At 38.6% G+C, this 12,975-nt stretch overlaps 1 protein-coding gene across 1 annotated transcript in view; it reads left to right on the top strand.

Moving 5' to 3' along the window:
- Positions 1–9,775: 9,775 nt before the first annotated feature.
- Positions 9,776–12,975, top strand: part of LOC308679010 (collagen alpha-6(VI) chain-like) — a gene marked incomplete at both ends in the record, with an annotated part of 61,175 nt that continues 57,975 nt past the window's right edge. Inside the window, one exon of the mRNA XM_081346246.1 lies at positions 9,776–9,785. Within this exon, the coding sequence (XP_081202372.1) occupies positions 9,776–9,785 (10 nt within the window). The remainder of the gene's footprint in view (positions 9,786–12,975) is intronic.

Here is a 12,975-nt window from a genome sequence, read left to right as displayed (position 1 = left end):
ACTTCTAAGGAGAATTCATAGATAAATGGCTTTTCTACAGTTGCCTAGAAGACACCTGGAATTGAGATTTATGCAAAAAAGACTTTATTTTTTATTTGCATAAAGAGGTGGGACAGAGCCAGGATAAAACATACAGTCTACTGAATCTCATCTAATTTAAATTAAATTAGAATGAATTAAATGCAAATGATGTGATTATTCCCCCTACACTACCCTGCATTTAATATGTTTCTTTACTCTTATTTGAAAAATCATGTTTTGGAAACAATTTTTGGAAGGACTTCAGAAAGTAGCTCCAGTGATTTGAGAAACACAGGTGGTCCTGACCACAGATGTGCATCCCTGACATCAATCCAATGTCCCAGACAGTGACTTGGGTACTTTGCCCTTCAACAGATTTTGGGCGTTGACTAGGTTGCTACAGGGCAATGGTTCAATATGAAATATAAGGCCTCTTTTAAAATGCCATTTCCTCCATTGTTATCATTGGAAATAACCTTAAGTACTCTCACATTATGAGTATTAAAGCATGTATTCGGACATACCATTCATTTTTCAGCAAAACCTTGAAGAATATATTATATTTATACAAGTCAGCAATGGTTCTCCTGCCTGTCTACTCTGAATCCAAAATCATTTCTGGGATTGAACAAGGAAGAAACTTCTCCAGTTAATTTTGTCTAATGCCAAGAATGGTGCATTAAGGAAGGCCAGGAAAATCACTTGAAGTTCATCCCACTGGAGTTCTTCTAGCATTTCAGCCACCAAAGCAAGCTTCAGGAACAGCTCAGATTTTTCCCCCCTCCAAATTGACTTTGCAGAACTGTTATCAGCGGGCATCATTTTGGTTGCCAAAATTTTATTGGGAGGAGAAAATATTTAACCCTGCAAATAGGCATATGAAGAATTTATTTTAGGATGCTTCAAGTTTTTCCCCCCTTTCTCTCTTGCTATAAGCTACAAAATACCAGAACCATCTGAGAAGCTCTGCTCCTGGAGAAGGAATTTACCAGATTGGATTGAGTCCCAAAGAGCAGTTCAGGTTAGTAAAAAATTCTCATAGGTCAAAATTTAGACACGGTCACTTTCTCCTTGGCTAGTGATAGAATCATCATTGAAAATTGGTTGGGGAAAAACAGGGAATTAAGAAACAGGGAAATAAACCTGTAATTTTGAGGACAAAAAGTTTTGATTGCAACATTTTTACAACTACATCCTAGGACTGCAAATCAATTAGAGAGACTTAGTCCCACCTCTGAGATTCTTTGGACCAGTTGCAGGTTTGTTAAACAGCAACTGTCTTTGGTGCTGAATATAACAAGAGACTTCATTACTGCACACAATGTCTCTTATTAGATCTCTCTTCATATGTACTGAGTTCAACAGAAACTGTTTTCAGGATATGCATATAAAATTGCAGCTTTATTTGTTTTTTTAAAAAATATCTGTTCTGGATATCCATGGCTATTTAAATTATGGTGATTGGGCTCACTTTCAATCTTCTCCCCAAAATAAGTATTTAAATACAAGAATGACATACAATAGTTTTTATAAGGGAAGATGTATAAATCTTGGCATCATCTTATAACCTTTTAGCTTATGTATTTCAATGAAGACCTATTATAGTAACCATTATCAGTTTTTCTTCAAAATGTTAAGATCATGTGTATTAAAAGAAGGTCTAAATATTATTGTTTGGGCAAACCTGTTGCAAACAAACAAACAAAACACAGCTGAACTTTTTTAGCAAATACCTTTTAAAATGTCTTCAACATTTATGATTTAGAATGCATTAGAAAAACAAAGAATCTATCTGACTCAAAGTAAGTCTATCTGTAAAAAAAATTAACTACCTTGTGATTATTTGCTTTGAAAGAAGTAAACTAAATTGGATTTTGAGAGGGTAAGAAAGAAAATTTCTTGTCTCCATCTAAAAATGAAACTCCCCAAGTTATATAGGCGATGGGTACTTCTAAAAAACATGGTGTGGAATTCCTGGAAAAATGAAGGGAGATGAAGATTAGAACTTTAAAAAATACATTTGAACATAGAGTTGCTTATTTTAGAAATTTTTTTAACATCGATATAGATTTTCTATTTTGAAATGTTTAATCACCACAGTGTTAACAGCTTCCCATTTCCACTTTATAGACCCTAGTGAACTTAGTTATTGTTTGTATGTTATATTATTTGTGTTCTTTAATAAAAAATAATTTAGAAAAAATAAAATAAAATGCCATTTAGTGCTACTTAAATAAAACGAGAATTTCTCCTCCATTGACTTCCTGAAATGATTTTTCTACTGAATTCTAGTTTATTGTTTTTTTTCTTAGAAGTCTATTGTAAAATGTTTAAGAAAACAGAGATAGAAGCTGATGCAGAGGGAATTAAAAAGGGAAAATTTCTTTCTGTGGGTGTCTCAAATTTACTTAGATTAGGAGTCTCTGAAAAGTCTAACAATGGATAATGAGGATTCTTATTAGCTAATGTTTATAATGCTGGATTTAACCCCAAATCAATAGGAAATTTAAATCACCCCATTTTCACACATGAAGATGTTTCAAAATTACGGGCTGTATGATACAACATAACATAACAGCTCCCCTCTCCCCAAATGCCCACAAAACAGTAACTGACAACATTTATTCTCTGAAACACTTAATTTGAAAAAATGTCTTTCAGCTTTTGAAAGCTGTGTTGAGGGGGGGGGGGAAATTGTATATTTGAAAAAAAAGGAGTCAAAAATATATTCCCAAATTATATTTGATGAAGCTGTATATCTTATCACAGAGCTAAACCTAAAAAGATGATATGAAGTGTTGGATGTTTAATGCTGTGTTTTGTTTCATTGATATTAAATATTGCACTCTGCTTTTTTAGTGTACATTCATTCATAACCCACTCAGGGTGGTGCCAGGTGGACTCATAAGCTTATTGGTACAGTTAAAGAAATCTTTGGGAAAAATCAGGACACTATTCTCCTGGAATGAACACTGAATAGCAAATGGATATCCTAAGTGGCAGATTTGAAAATTGATATTTGCAAAACCTCAATAGAAAGATAATAATTTGCACTAAAAAAATCATTCTGCAAATGATGATCTGTAAACAAATAAATGAAATTAACTGGCCAGGGTTACATGAATAATGACTTTTCAGAAATATCAGTAATTCTAATTGCAAATATATAAACAAAAATCTGAATCTTCAGTCAGGGGAGTGTCAAGAAATATTACCGGTATTTAACAGCTTCCAGAATACAATTATTTCTCAAATGACAATTGAACAATGTTTAATCATCTCAAGTGTTGAAGAGCTTTTAAGAGAAAGCAAATAGTCTGGTAGAACTTACTTCAAATGACATATTGAAAAAAAAAGTTCCCTATGCATTGAGAATAACATAATGAAAAAAGGGTTTGCCCAGTTCAAATTAAAAGTTTACACTAGAATATGATTAATACTGTACACAGTGAATGTACTTAAAAATTATCCTTGTGACTCTGTACTCAGATGTAGCGGTGGGTGGTAAGGAAATAGGGGAACTCAGGCACCACACAGGTTATGAAGAAAGTAAGCACGAGATCAGCCATAAAGGATTCAAATATCTATACACCAACACACAGAGTATGAGCAATAAAAAGGGTGAATTAGAAATTCAGGTAAATGAGGGCAGACATGATATTGTTGCCATTATGGAAACTTGGTGGGATGAAATACACAAATGGAACACACAGCTAGAGGAATTTAAATTATTTAAAAGAAACAGACTAAATAAAAGAGGAGCTGGAGTTGCTCTCTAGATAAGAAATAACTACATCTCTACAGACATAGAGCACAACAATGATGAAAACAGTCTTGAAGGCATTTAGGTCAATATAAAAGAGGCAAAATAACATTGCCATAGGTGTATACTATAGGTCACCCAACCAAACAGAGGAAATAGATGAACTTTTTGCTAGTCAGTTAACTAAGGTATGTAGGAAGCACATCACAATGGTAACGGGGGACTTAAATTACCCTGACATCAACTGGGAGACAAACTCTGCACCAAGTGGAAGATCAAACAGATTCCTGTCAAACCTAGCAGACAACTTTGTCTCCCAAAAAGTAGAGAAGGGAACTAGGGGATCAGCCATATTGGACTTAATTCTCACTAATAGAGATGAAATGATAGAAGGTGCCACAGGAACCTTGGTGGGGGGGGAGTGATCATGCAATATTGGAATTCAACATTATGCAAGCACAAGCAATAGAACATAGTCAAACTAGTGTCTTGGACTGTAAGAGAGCTAATCTCAATAAACTTAGAGACAACTTGGGAAGGATTCCATGAATGAGAATCCCAAAGGGGAAAACAACTCAAGAAGTCTGGGAAATTTCAAAAAGTGAGATAATAAAAGCCCAGGCTAGCACAATACCAACAAAGAAGAAAAATAACAGCTCTGAAAAGAAACCAGCACAGCTGCATAAAGAACTCTCTGATAAAGTGAAAGACAAAAATGACAAGTATAGAAGTATAAAAGTGGAAAGAGGGGCAAATAACTAAGGCAGAATATCAGCCCAAGCATACAAAGTTGAAGTGAGGAAAGCTAAGGCTCAAAATGAACTAAGGCTTGAGAAAAAAGTCAAAAATAACAACAAAAAGCTTCTTTCAACATGTAAAAAACACGAAAAAATTAAGGAAATGATTAGTCCACTCGTGGGAGAAAGTGGCAAGACGGTGACAACCAACAGGGAGAAAGCAGAACTAACCTTGTTTTTTGCATCCGTCTTTATAGAAAGGGAAAAAAACAGTCCAACCTATCAAAAAACAATACTGTAAAAAAAAGGTCAGAAACACAAATTAAGATAGGCAAGAAAATTGTAAGTGAGCACCTGTCCACCCTAAAAGGTAAATGTAAAGGTTCCCCCGCACATGCGTGCTAGTCATTTCCGACTCTAGGGGCCTGTGCTCATCTCTGTTTCAAAGCCGAAGAGCCAGCGCTTGTCCGAGGACGTCTCCGTGGTCATGTGGCCGGCATGACTAGATGCCAAAGGTGCACGGAACGCTGTTACCTTCCCACTGTAGTGGTCCCTATTTTTCTACTTGCATTTTTATGTGCTTTCAAACTGCTAGACGAGTTCAAATCACCAGGACCAGATGGATTACACCCCAAGGTTCTGAAGGAACTGACAGAACCACTGAACTATATCTTTCAAAGATCCTGGAGCACTGGGGAGCTACGAGAGGACTGGAAAAGAGCTGATGTAGTTTCCATTTTCAAAAAAGGAAAAAAATGGATCCAGGAAACTACAGACCTATCAGCCTGACCTCAATACCTGGGAAGATTCTGAAAAAGATAATCAAGCAATGAATCAGTGAATACTTAGAGGCAAACAAAGTCATTACCAAAAGCCAACATGAGTTGGTCAAAAACAGATCATGCCAGACAAATCTTATTGCATTCTTTGACCAGGTGACAAAATTAGTGGACCAGAGGAAATTTGTGGATATAATTTACTTGGACTTCAGTAAAGCATTTGATAAAGTAGGCCACAACCTACTATTTGATAAGATAGGAAAATGTGGGTTAGACAGCATCACCACCAGATGGAATTGTAGCTGACTGACTGGCCGTATTCAGTGTGTGGTTCTCAATGGAACTGCATCTACATGGAGGGAAGTGTGTAGTGAGGTGGCCCAGGGCTCTGTTATGGGCCCAGTGCTCTTCAACATCTTCATCAATGGTTTGGTGAACTCATCAAACTTGCAGATGACACCAAGCTGCTTGTCAGGAATGGCCAACACTCCAGAAAATAGGCTTAAGATACAGAAGGATCTTGACAGACTTGAACATTGGGCACTATCTAACAAAATGAAATTCAATGGTGAAAAACGTAAGGTTCTACATTTAGGCAAGAAAAACCAAATGCACAGGTATAGTATAGGTGGTACCTTGCTCAATAGTAGTAACTGTGAGAGGAATCTCAGAGTCCTAGTGGACAATCACTTAAATATGAGCCAGCAGTGTGCTGAAGCTGCCAAAAATGCCAAAACAGTGCTAGGCTGCATTAACAGAGGGATAAAATCAAGATCACATGAAGTATTAATACCACTTTACAATGCCTTGGTAAGGCCACACTTGCAATACTGCATCCAGTTTTGGTCACCACGATGTAAAAAAGATGTTGAGACTCTAGAAAGAGTAAAGAGAAGAGCAACAAAGATGATCAGGGGACTGGTGGCTAAAACATATAAAGAACAGTTGCTGGAATTGGGCATGTCTAGTTTAATGAAGACAAGGATTAGGGGTGACATGATAGCAGTGTTCCAATATCTCAGAGGATGCCACAAAGAAGAGGGAGTCAAGCTATTCTCCAAAGCACCTGAAGGCTGAACAAGAAGCAATGGATTGAAACTAATCAAAGAGAGAAGCAACCTAGAACTTAAGGAGAAATTTCCTGACAGTTAGAACAATTAACCAGTGGAACAACCTGCCTCCAGAAGCAGTGAATTCTTCAACACTGGAAGCTTTTAACAAGAGACTGGACAGTCATTTGTCTGAAATGGTATAGGGTTTCGTGCCTGAGCAGGGGGTTGGACTGAAAGACCTCCAAAGTCTCTTCCAGTCTTCTTCTTCTTCTTCTTCTTCTTCTTCTTCTTCTTCTTCTTCTTCTTCTTCTTCTTCTTCTTCTTCTTCTTCTTCTTCTTCTTCTTCTTCTTCATCATCATCATCATCATCATCATTATTATTATTATTATTATTATTATTATTAAAACTTTTATTCATAAAGCATGAAACACAGTCAACTGAACACTCAAATTGACTGGCACTAATGGTTGACATGGGTTGCTGCCAGCATCCTAGGTATCAACCAGGTATCTCCTTAAAATGTAAGATGTTTTGAGTAGCGCAGTTTTTTGTAGCTTTGCTCGAGTTATTGCAGGAAGCTGCAATTTCTTGATGTGTTTTGCAGTTTTTGGACATAGTTCCCACTGCCCTGATGACAATGGGTATCACTGTTATGGGTTTCATCCATAATCGCGCAGTTTCGATGGCCAGGTTGCGGTATTTCATAATGTTTTCCAGTTCTTTTTCTTCAACTCTGGCATCTTGTGGTACAGCGATATCAATCAACTGTACGCTTTGGTTCTCTACAACTGTGATATCTGGCGTGTTGTGTTCCAAATGGCGATCTGTTTGTATTCAGAAGTCCCACAAGATCTTCACCCTCTCATTCTCAACAACTTTTTCCACCCTATGTTCCCATGACTTTTCAGACACAGGCAAGTCATATTTTTACACAATGCCCAGTGGATTAGTTTAGCAACTCGGTCATGTCTAGCTTTGTAATCAGTTTGCATGATTTTGCTGCACTCACATATTAAATGTGAAACAGTTTCAACTTTGTTGTTGCAAAGTCAGCAATTTGGATTGTCAGTAGATTTTTGTATCTTCGCTTTCATGGCATTAGTTTGTAGTGCTTGTTCTTGAGCAGCCAGTATTAAGCCTTCTGTTTCTTTCTTGATGGTTCCCATCTAAAGCCATGCCCATGTCAAGTTGTTATCACATTTTCCTTCAATGTTTTTCAAATGTTGTCCTTGCAAAGCTTTGGTTTTCCATCTATTTAATCTATCATCCAGCCGTTTTTCCTTATATTCTGCCTTTGTTTCTGTTATTTTGATAATGCTCTCTGTTTTCACAGCCTGCAGCAATTTTTTTGTACTTTGATTCACATAATCATTCAAACTTCATTTTTCTTCTTCTACAGTTTGGTGGATTTGCAGTAGCCCTCTGCCCCCTATTCTTCTTGGCAGGTACAATCTGTCTGTCACAATGCTTCCTTGACGACAAACCACAGACACATCCAAGGTACGAGTGACGTTGTTTATTCTTCTTGCAAGCAGTCAGACTAAACTGGAATAAAGTCAGTGTTGGCAGCATCCTGCTCCAACACTCCTTTTTCGTTTGAACACGCCCCGGCCCCACCCCGCCAACACAAACCAGCATCCGCCCACAATCCAATAAAGACCCTGCCCATCTCCTCCCTGCACGCCAGCTCCGCTCCTTGTGCAACGGCAGCAACCGTCAGGTGAGTCTGCCAGGTAACACCTGGCCCAGTCCCTGAAACCCCTCCTCGCGCTTCCCCGACCGTCCTTTCCCCATCCCCACCACTTGTACCACGCAAACCCTTCCCCACGTACACGCCCACAGCCCTCGTCGTTCCTTGCTGTGTCCATTGCATCCCCACCATCAGTTCGGCCCGACAGCCATGTGCCTCCTGGGGTGGTTGCGCCGCTCTGGATTGGTCACGGCCAGCCGGTCGCCGGAGAGGCCCAAGGACCCCTATCGAAGGCAGGGCAGAGGAAGGAGACTGTGCAGGCGCGGCCGTCAGCTGTTTGGCGGCTGCCTGCACTGGCCCAGCAGAGGGAAAAGACTGCGCAGGTGTGGCCGTCAGCTGTTCGGTGGCTGCCTGCGCTGGCCCCGACTGTTCGGCTGTTCCACAGGTGTTCCGCGCTATGTGGGTGGTGGGTCGAGCCCTCTGCGCTACTGCGGAACCGTCAGAAGGAACCGGAGGCCAGTTGGCGCATCGGAAGCAGGATGCAGGTAACACCGGGCTGGCTGGTGCCCCCTGGAGTTGAGAGGCATCCCTGGAGAGTGGTGAGCCAGCGGGGCTCGACACTGTCGATGACACCTCGTGGATGTAGAGCATGTTGCATGTTCAAAAGTTTACGTGTTTTCTGGTCTAGGTGTTCCAATTCGGCCAATGTCCAGTTGATAATTCCAGCTGGGTAGTGTATCACTGGGACTGCCCATGCATTAATGGCTTTAATTATATTTCCAGCATTCAGCTTTGATTTTAGTATTTTGCGGACTCTTCTGATGTATTCCTTTTGTGTTGACTCTTTGACTTTTCCATTCAAGATGTAATCTGCTTCCAATATGCCTAGATATTTGTAACTGTCATCTTTTGCTAGTGCTTTCATAATACTTCCATTTCCCAGTTCTATTCCTTCTATTTTTCCCATTTTTCCTCGTTGCATGGATAATATAGCACATTTTCCAAGTCCAAAGTCCATTCTGATGTCACTGCTAAACAGTTGAATTGCGTTGAGTATTGATTCAAGTTCAGTGTGCTTTTCGCATACAGTTTTAAGTCATCCATGGTTTATCTTGCCATGCTGGCTTGAGATGTGGTATCCCAGTTTTGTGTTTCGTAATATTATTGTCAATGGAATTAATGCAATGTTGAACAATAGTGGTGAAAGTGAGTCCCCTTGGAAGATTCCTCGTCTGATGTTGATTTCACCAATGTTCTCCCCATTTGCTGTTAGAATTGTTTTCCATTTTTGCATATTTGCTTTCAAAAATGTACAGATGTTTTTGCTGATTCCAAAGTTTTCCAAACACACATTAATCCAACTGTGGGGTAATGAGTCAAATGCTTTCTTGTAATCAATCCACACCATATTTAAATTTGTTTTTTGTCATTTTACATTTTTAAGTACCATTTTGTCAATGAGCAGCTGATCTTTTGTTCCTCTTGATTTTTTATAATTTCCTTTTTGTTCTGCTGGGTACAAATTGTTTTCCATCAGATGATTGAATACTGAATTTGCCAGTATTCTTGTGAAAGGTTTGAGCATTGTTGGCAGACATGTAATTGGGCGGTAGTTGCTTGGTTCTGTGCTCTTTTCAAGGTCTTTCACTATCAAGTATGTTTGACCAGCTGTTAACCATTCTTCACTTGTGGCATTTTGAAGCATTTTATCAAGCTGATTGGCCATGCGGTGATGCAGGCTGGTGAGGTGTTTCAACCAGTATCCATGCAGCTAGCCCAGGCCAGGTGCACTCCAGTTCTTGACCTTCTTTACTTGTTTTGCAACCATATCAGTGGTTATTACAATATTCTCCATTTTGTTTTGTGTTGCTTGTTTTTGGATATCTTTGATCCAAGAGGCAGTTTTATTATGTTCCACTGGGTTTTCCCACAGTTCTTTCCAAAAGTTTAAGGTTTTTTCTTTACATGGTAGAACAGTAGTTTGGACTTTATTTTCATCAAGTGACCGATAGAAGAGGTACTGGTTTCTTCTGAACTGAACGTTTTCACAATATTGTTTTATTCGTCCTTCATATCTTTCAATTTTCTTTGCTGTTGCTATTACACGCTGTTTTAGGTTTTCCATTATTTCTGTTATTGTTTTTTCCTTCAGGTTATATTTTTTGTATAAACTATTTTTCAGCTTTTCATTCTTTAGTTTTCCTTTTTTCAAGTATTTCAATTTGCTGACATCTCCTCGTAGTTTTTTTGTTTTATTTTCAAGTCGAATTTTCCACTTTGGTGTTCCAGTGGGTTTCTTTTTTGGCATTTTATAACCCAATTCTGTGGTTATAACGGCGGCTGTACTGTACATTAGTTGGTTTGTTTCATACAGTGTGCTGGATGGGATGGAAGTTAAAATGTTGTTCACAGCATTTAGTAGATATTTCACTCGTTTGCTATGCACTTCACGGATGGCAGGCAGTCTTTTTCTTTCTGTGTTTTCTTTGATGTGGTTTTCAATCTTTTCTTTCAGCATTTTTGCTAGATTACTTAGCTCTACACTTTCGAGTTGTTGCACAGGGGAATCTTCATCCTGTGTTGCGGCTTCTTCTGTTGGTTGGTCAGTTTGTTGGTCGGTTTGTTCAGGTATTGGAACAATTTCTTCAGCCTGTTCATCATCATTGCTTGTTGTTTTCTTTTTAGCCATTGTTCCTAGATGTTGAATTTCCACATCTGTAAAAACTTTATTACGGATGATGAAACGTGTTTGATCCATTAATCGTTGTCTGGTTACATCACTTTCCGGATGCTTTTCCTTCCACAGTTGCATCATTTTTTTAAAAATCCCCTGGCTGTTGGTTCTGCCTGGTAGTAGCATTGGATGATTTCTCAATTTTCTTTGGTTGTCCAGGTTTTGCGCTTTTGTTCCAGTTGCTTTACAGTTGTACGCTCTGGTTCCCCAGCAGTAACAACTGAGCCCTGTGGCCCATTTTTTGACAGATGTCCAGGAGCCATAGCATCTCACAGCGGTCCTTGTTGACCCGGGCGACAACTGATTTGGTATGGCACTTTTTTTAAGTTCTTCTCATCATTGGTGATGGGAGGTGCCTGGGTTGGTTCACGGTGGCTAAGCTACTACCAATCAGAAGACCGGTAATCCCATAACCATAGGGACCACACCCGATAGCTGTCCAGGCCCAGCCTCAGGATTATCATCATCATCATCATCATCATCATCATCATCATCATCATCATCATCAACATCAACATCATCATCATCATCATCATCATCATCATCATTATCATCATAGCTGAGTGCTGCTTATTGGATGCATTCGCTGCCTCCTGTGCATGCACCCAGGTGGAGCACCAGGGCTGGCTGGGGTGGGCCAGGGCCGAAGCAGCCGTGGTCAGCCCCTTATCCTCTCTAGGGCGGCCCTCTGGGCCACATCTAAATCGTGGGCTGGATCTGGCCCAGATCCAGAGCAGGGGGGGTTGGACTAGCAGACCTCCAATGTCCCTTCCAACTCTGTTATTCTGTTATTTTTATTATTATTATAAGAAGAGACATTAATGGGATTTTTTATTTGCCTCAGATGACTAAATGACTGGTTTTGCCTTTATACAGGGGACAAATTTGTTCTCTTTGCCTCAAGCAGGAAAATATTTTGGGCCTACATAATAGTGAATTTTGTTAGAATCATAATGAGAGTTGAATGTAACAACCTTTTTTGTAATCTATGTGATTTTCTAGCAAATGGCTAGTCGCACACTGCAGATCTCATCTGGGAGATGGAACTAATCTTTTAGATTCTGAGTTATATTTTTGATATTCAATTGATTTCATTGTTTGTAGCTTTATTTTGAAATCTGCTAAAGGACAAAGTGGCAAATCACTGGAGATTTCATCATGTTAGGATAATCTAAATCAGATATAGATCAGTTTATTCAACAATTTGGCAAAACCTTTGAAATTTTAGTAAGGAAGAAAATTTCCTTATTGTAGTATAACATCTTTGCACAACAATACAAAAATTAGGATCACCTAGTTTGTTTGCTATCAACATGTATTTGACAGTGATTTTATACGATAGGGATCCATAATAGCCAGCTTCAAATCCTATATGTTAGAATGGTAACATTTTTTTTAAAAAAATGTATAGCTTATAGTATACTGAAACACTGCTTTATCACTGTGGGGAGATGTTTTAGCCTTCATTTGTCACAACAGTAATGGACTTCCTTGGTGTTCTTAAAAAAAACAATGAGAGAGAACACATTTTGAATTGGTGAAAAGAAGGCAAAGCAGAATTAAGGCTGAAGAATAATTAATTTTTGTTCTACAGATTACTTAGTTTACAAACATAAATATATTTTCTAAAGTCCATTTTGATGTTCAGGGACTTAGTTTGGCTTTTGAAGATTAATACCATATGCAAAGCAAATTAAAGCCTTGCCAAGATATTTGGCTTTCAGCATACATTCTGCTGTCCTGTGTAAGAAATTATACATTTATGTCAAAGAATGGAAAAAATGAGGCCTCATCGGATGGAAGATCAGGATACAAATATAGCACTTGTTCAGACATTACCACGTGTTTGAATGTTCGCATAGCAAACATTCTGAGCATTCTATCTCCTCAGAAAATCTGAGCAACAGAGTGTAACCAACTGTGTCTTCTGGAGCTAAAGCAAGTTAATGATATTTTGATTTTTGAAACTTGCTAGAACCTTTATCTGAAAATCAAATTTGTGACACATTTACTAACCACTTTTTTTTATTAGGGATTGATTGTTTATAAAGTAGTCATGGGACAAGAATGCAAGGGATAGTAGTGATGTCAAAGAATGAATGCAGTGTTGTTTTTAAAATGAAAGTTTTTTAATGCCTTCAAGTTAGTAGTGACTCCTTGCAACTGCCTGGAAAATCCTTGTAGATTTTTCCTCCTTC

Source organism: Vipera berus (genome assembly GCF_964194415.1).
Source record: "Vipera berus genome assembly, chromosome: Z".
NCBI classification, from domain to species: Eukaryota; Metazoa; Chordata; class Lepidosauria; order Squamata; family Viperidae; genus Vipera; species Vipera berus.
This window is presented reverse-complemented; position numbering and strand designations above follow the sequence as displayed.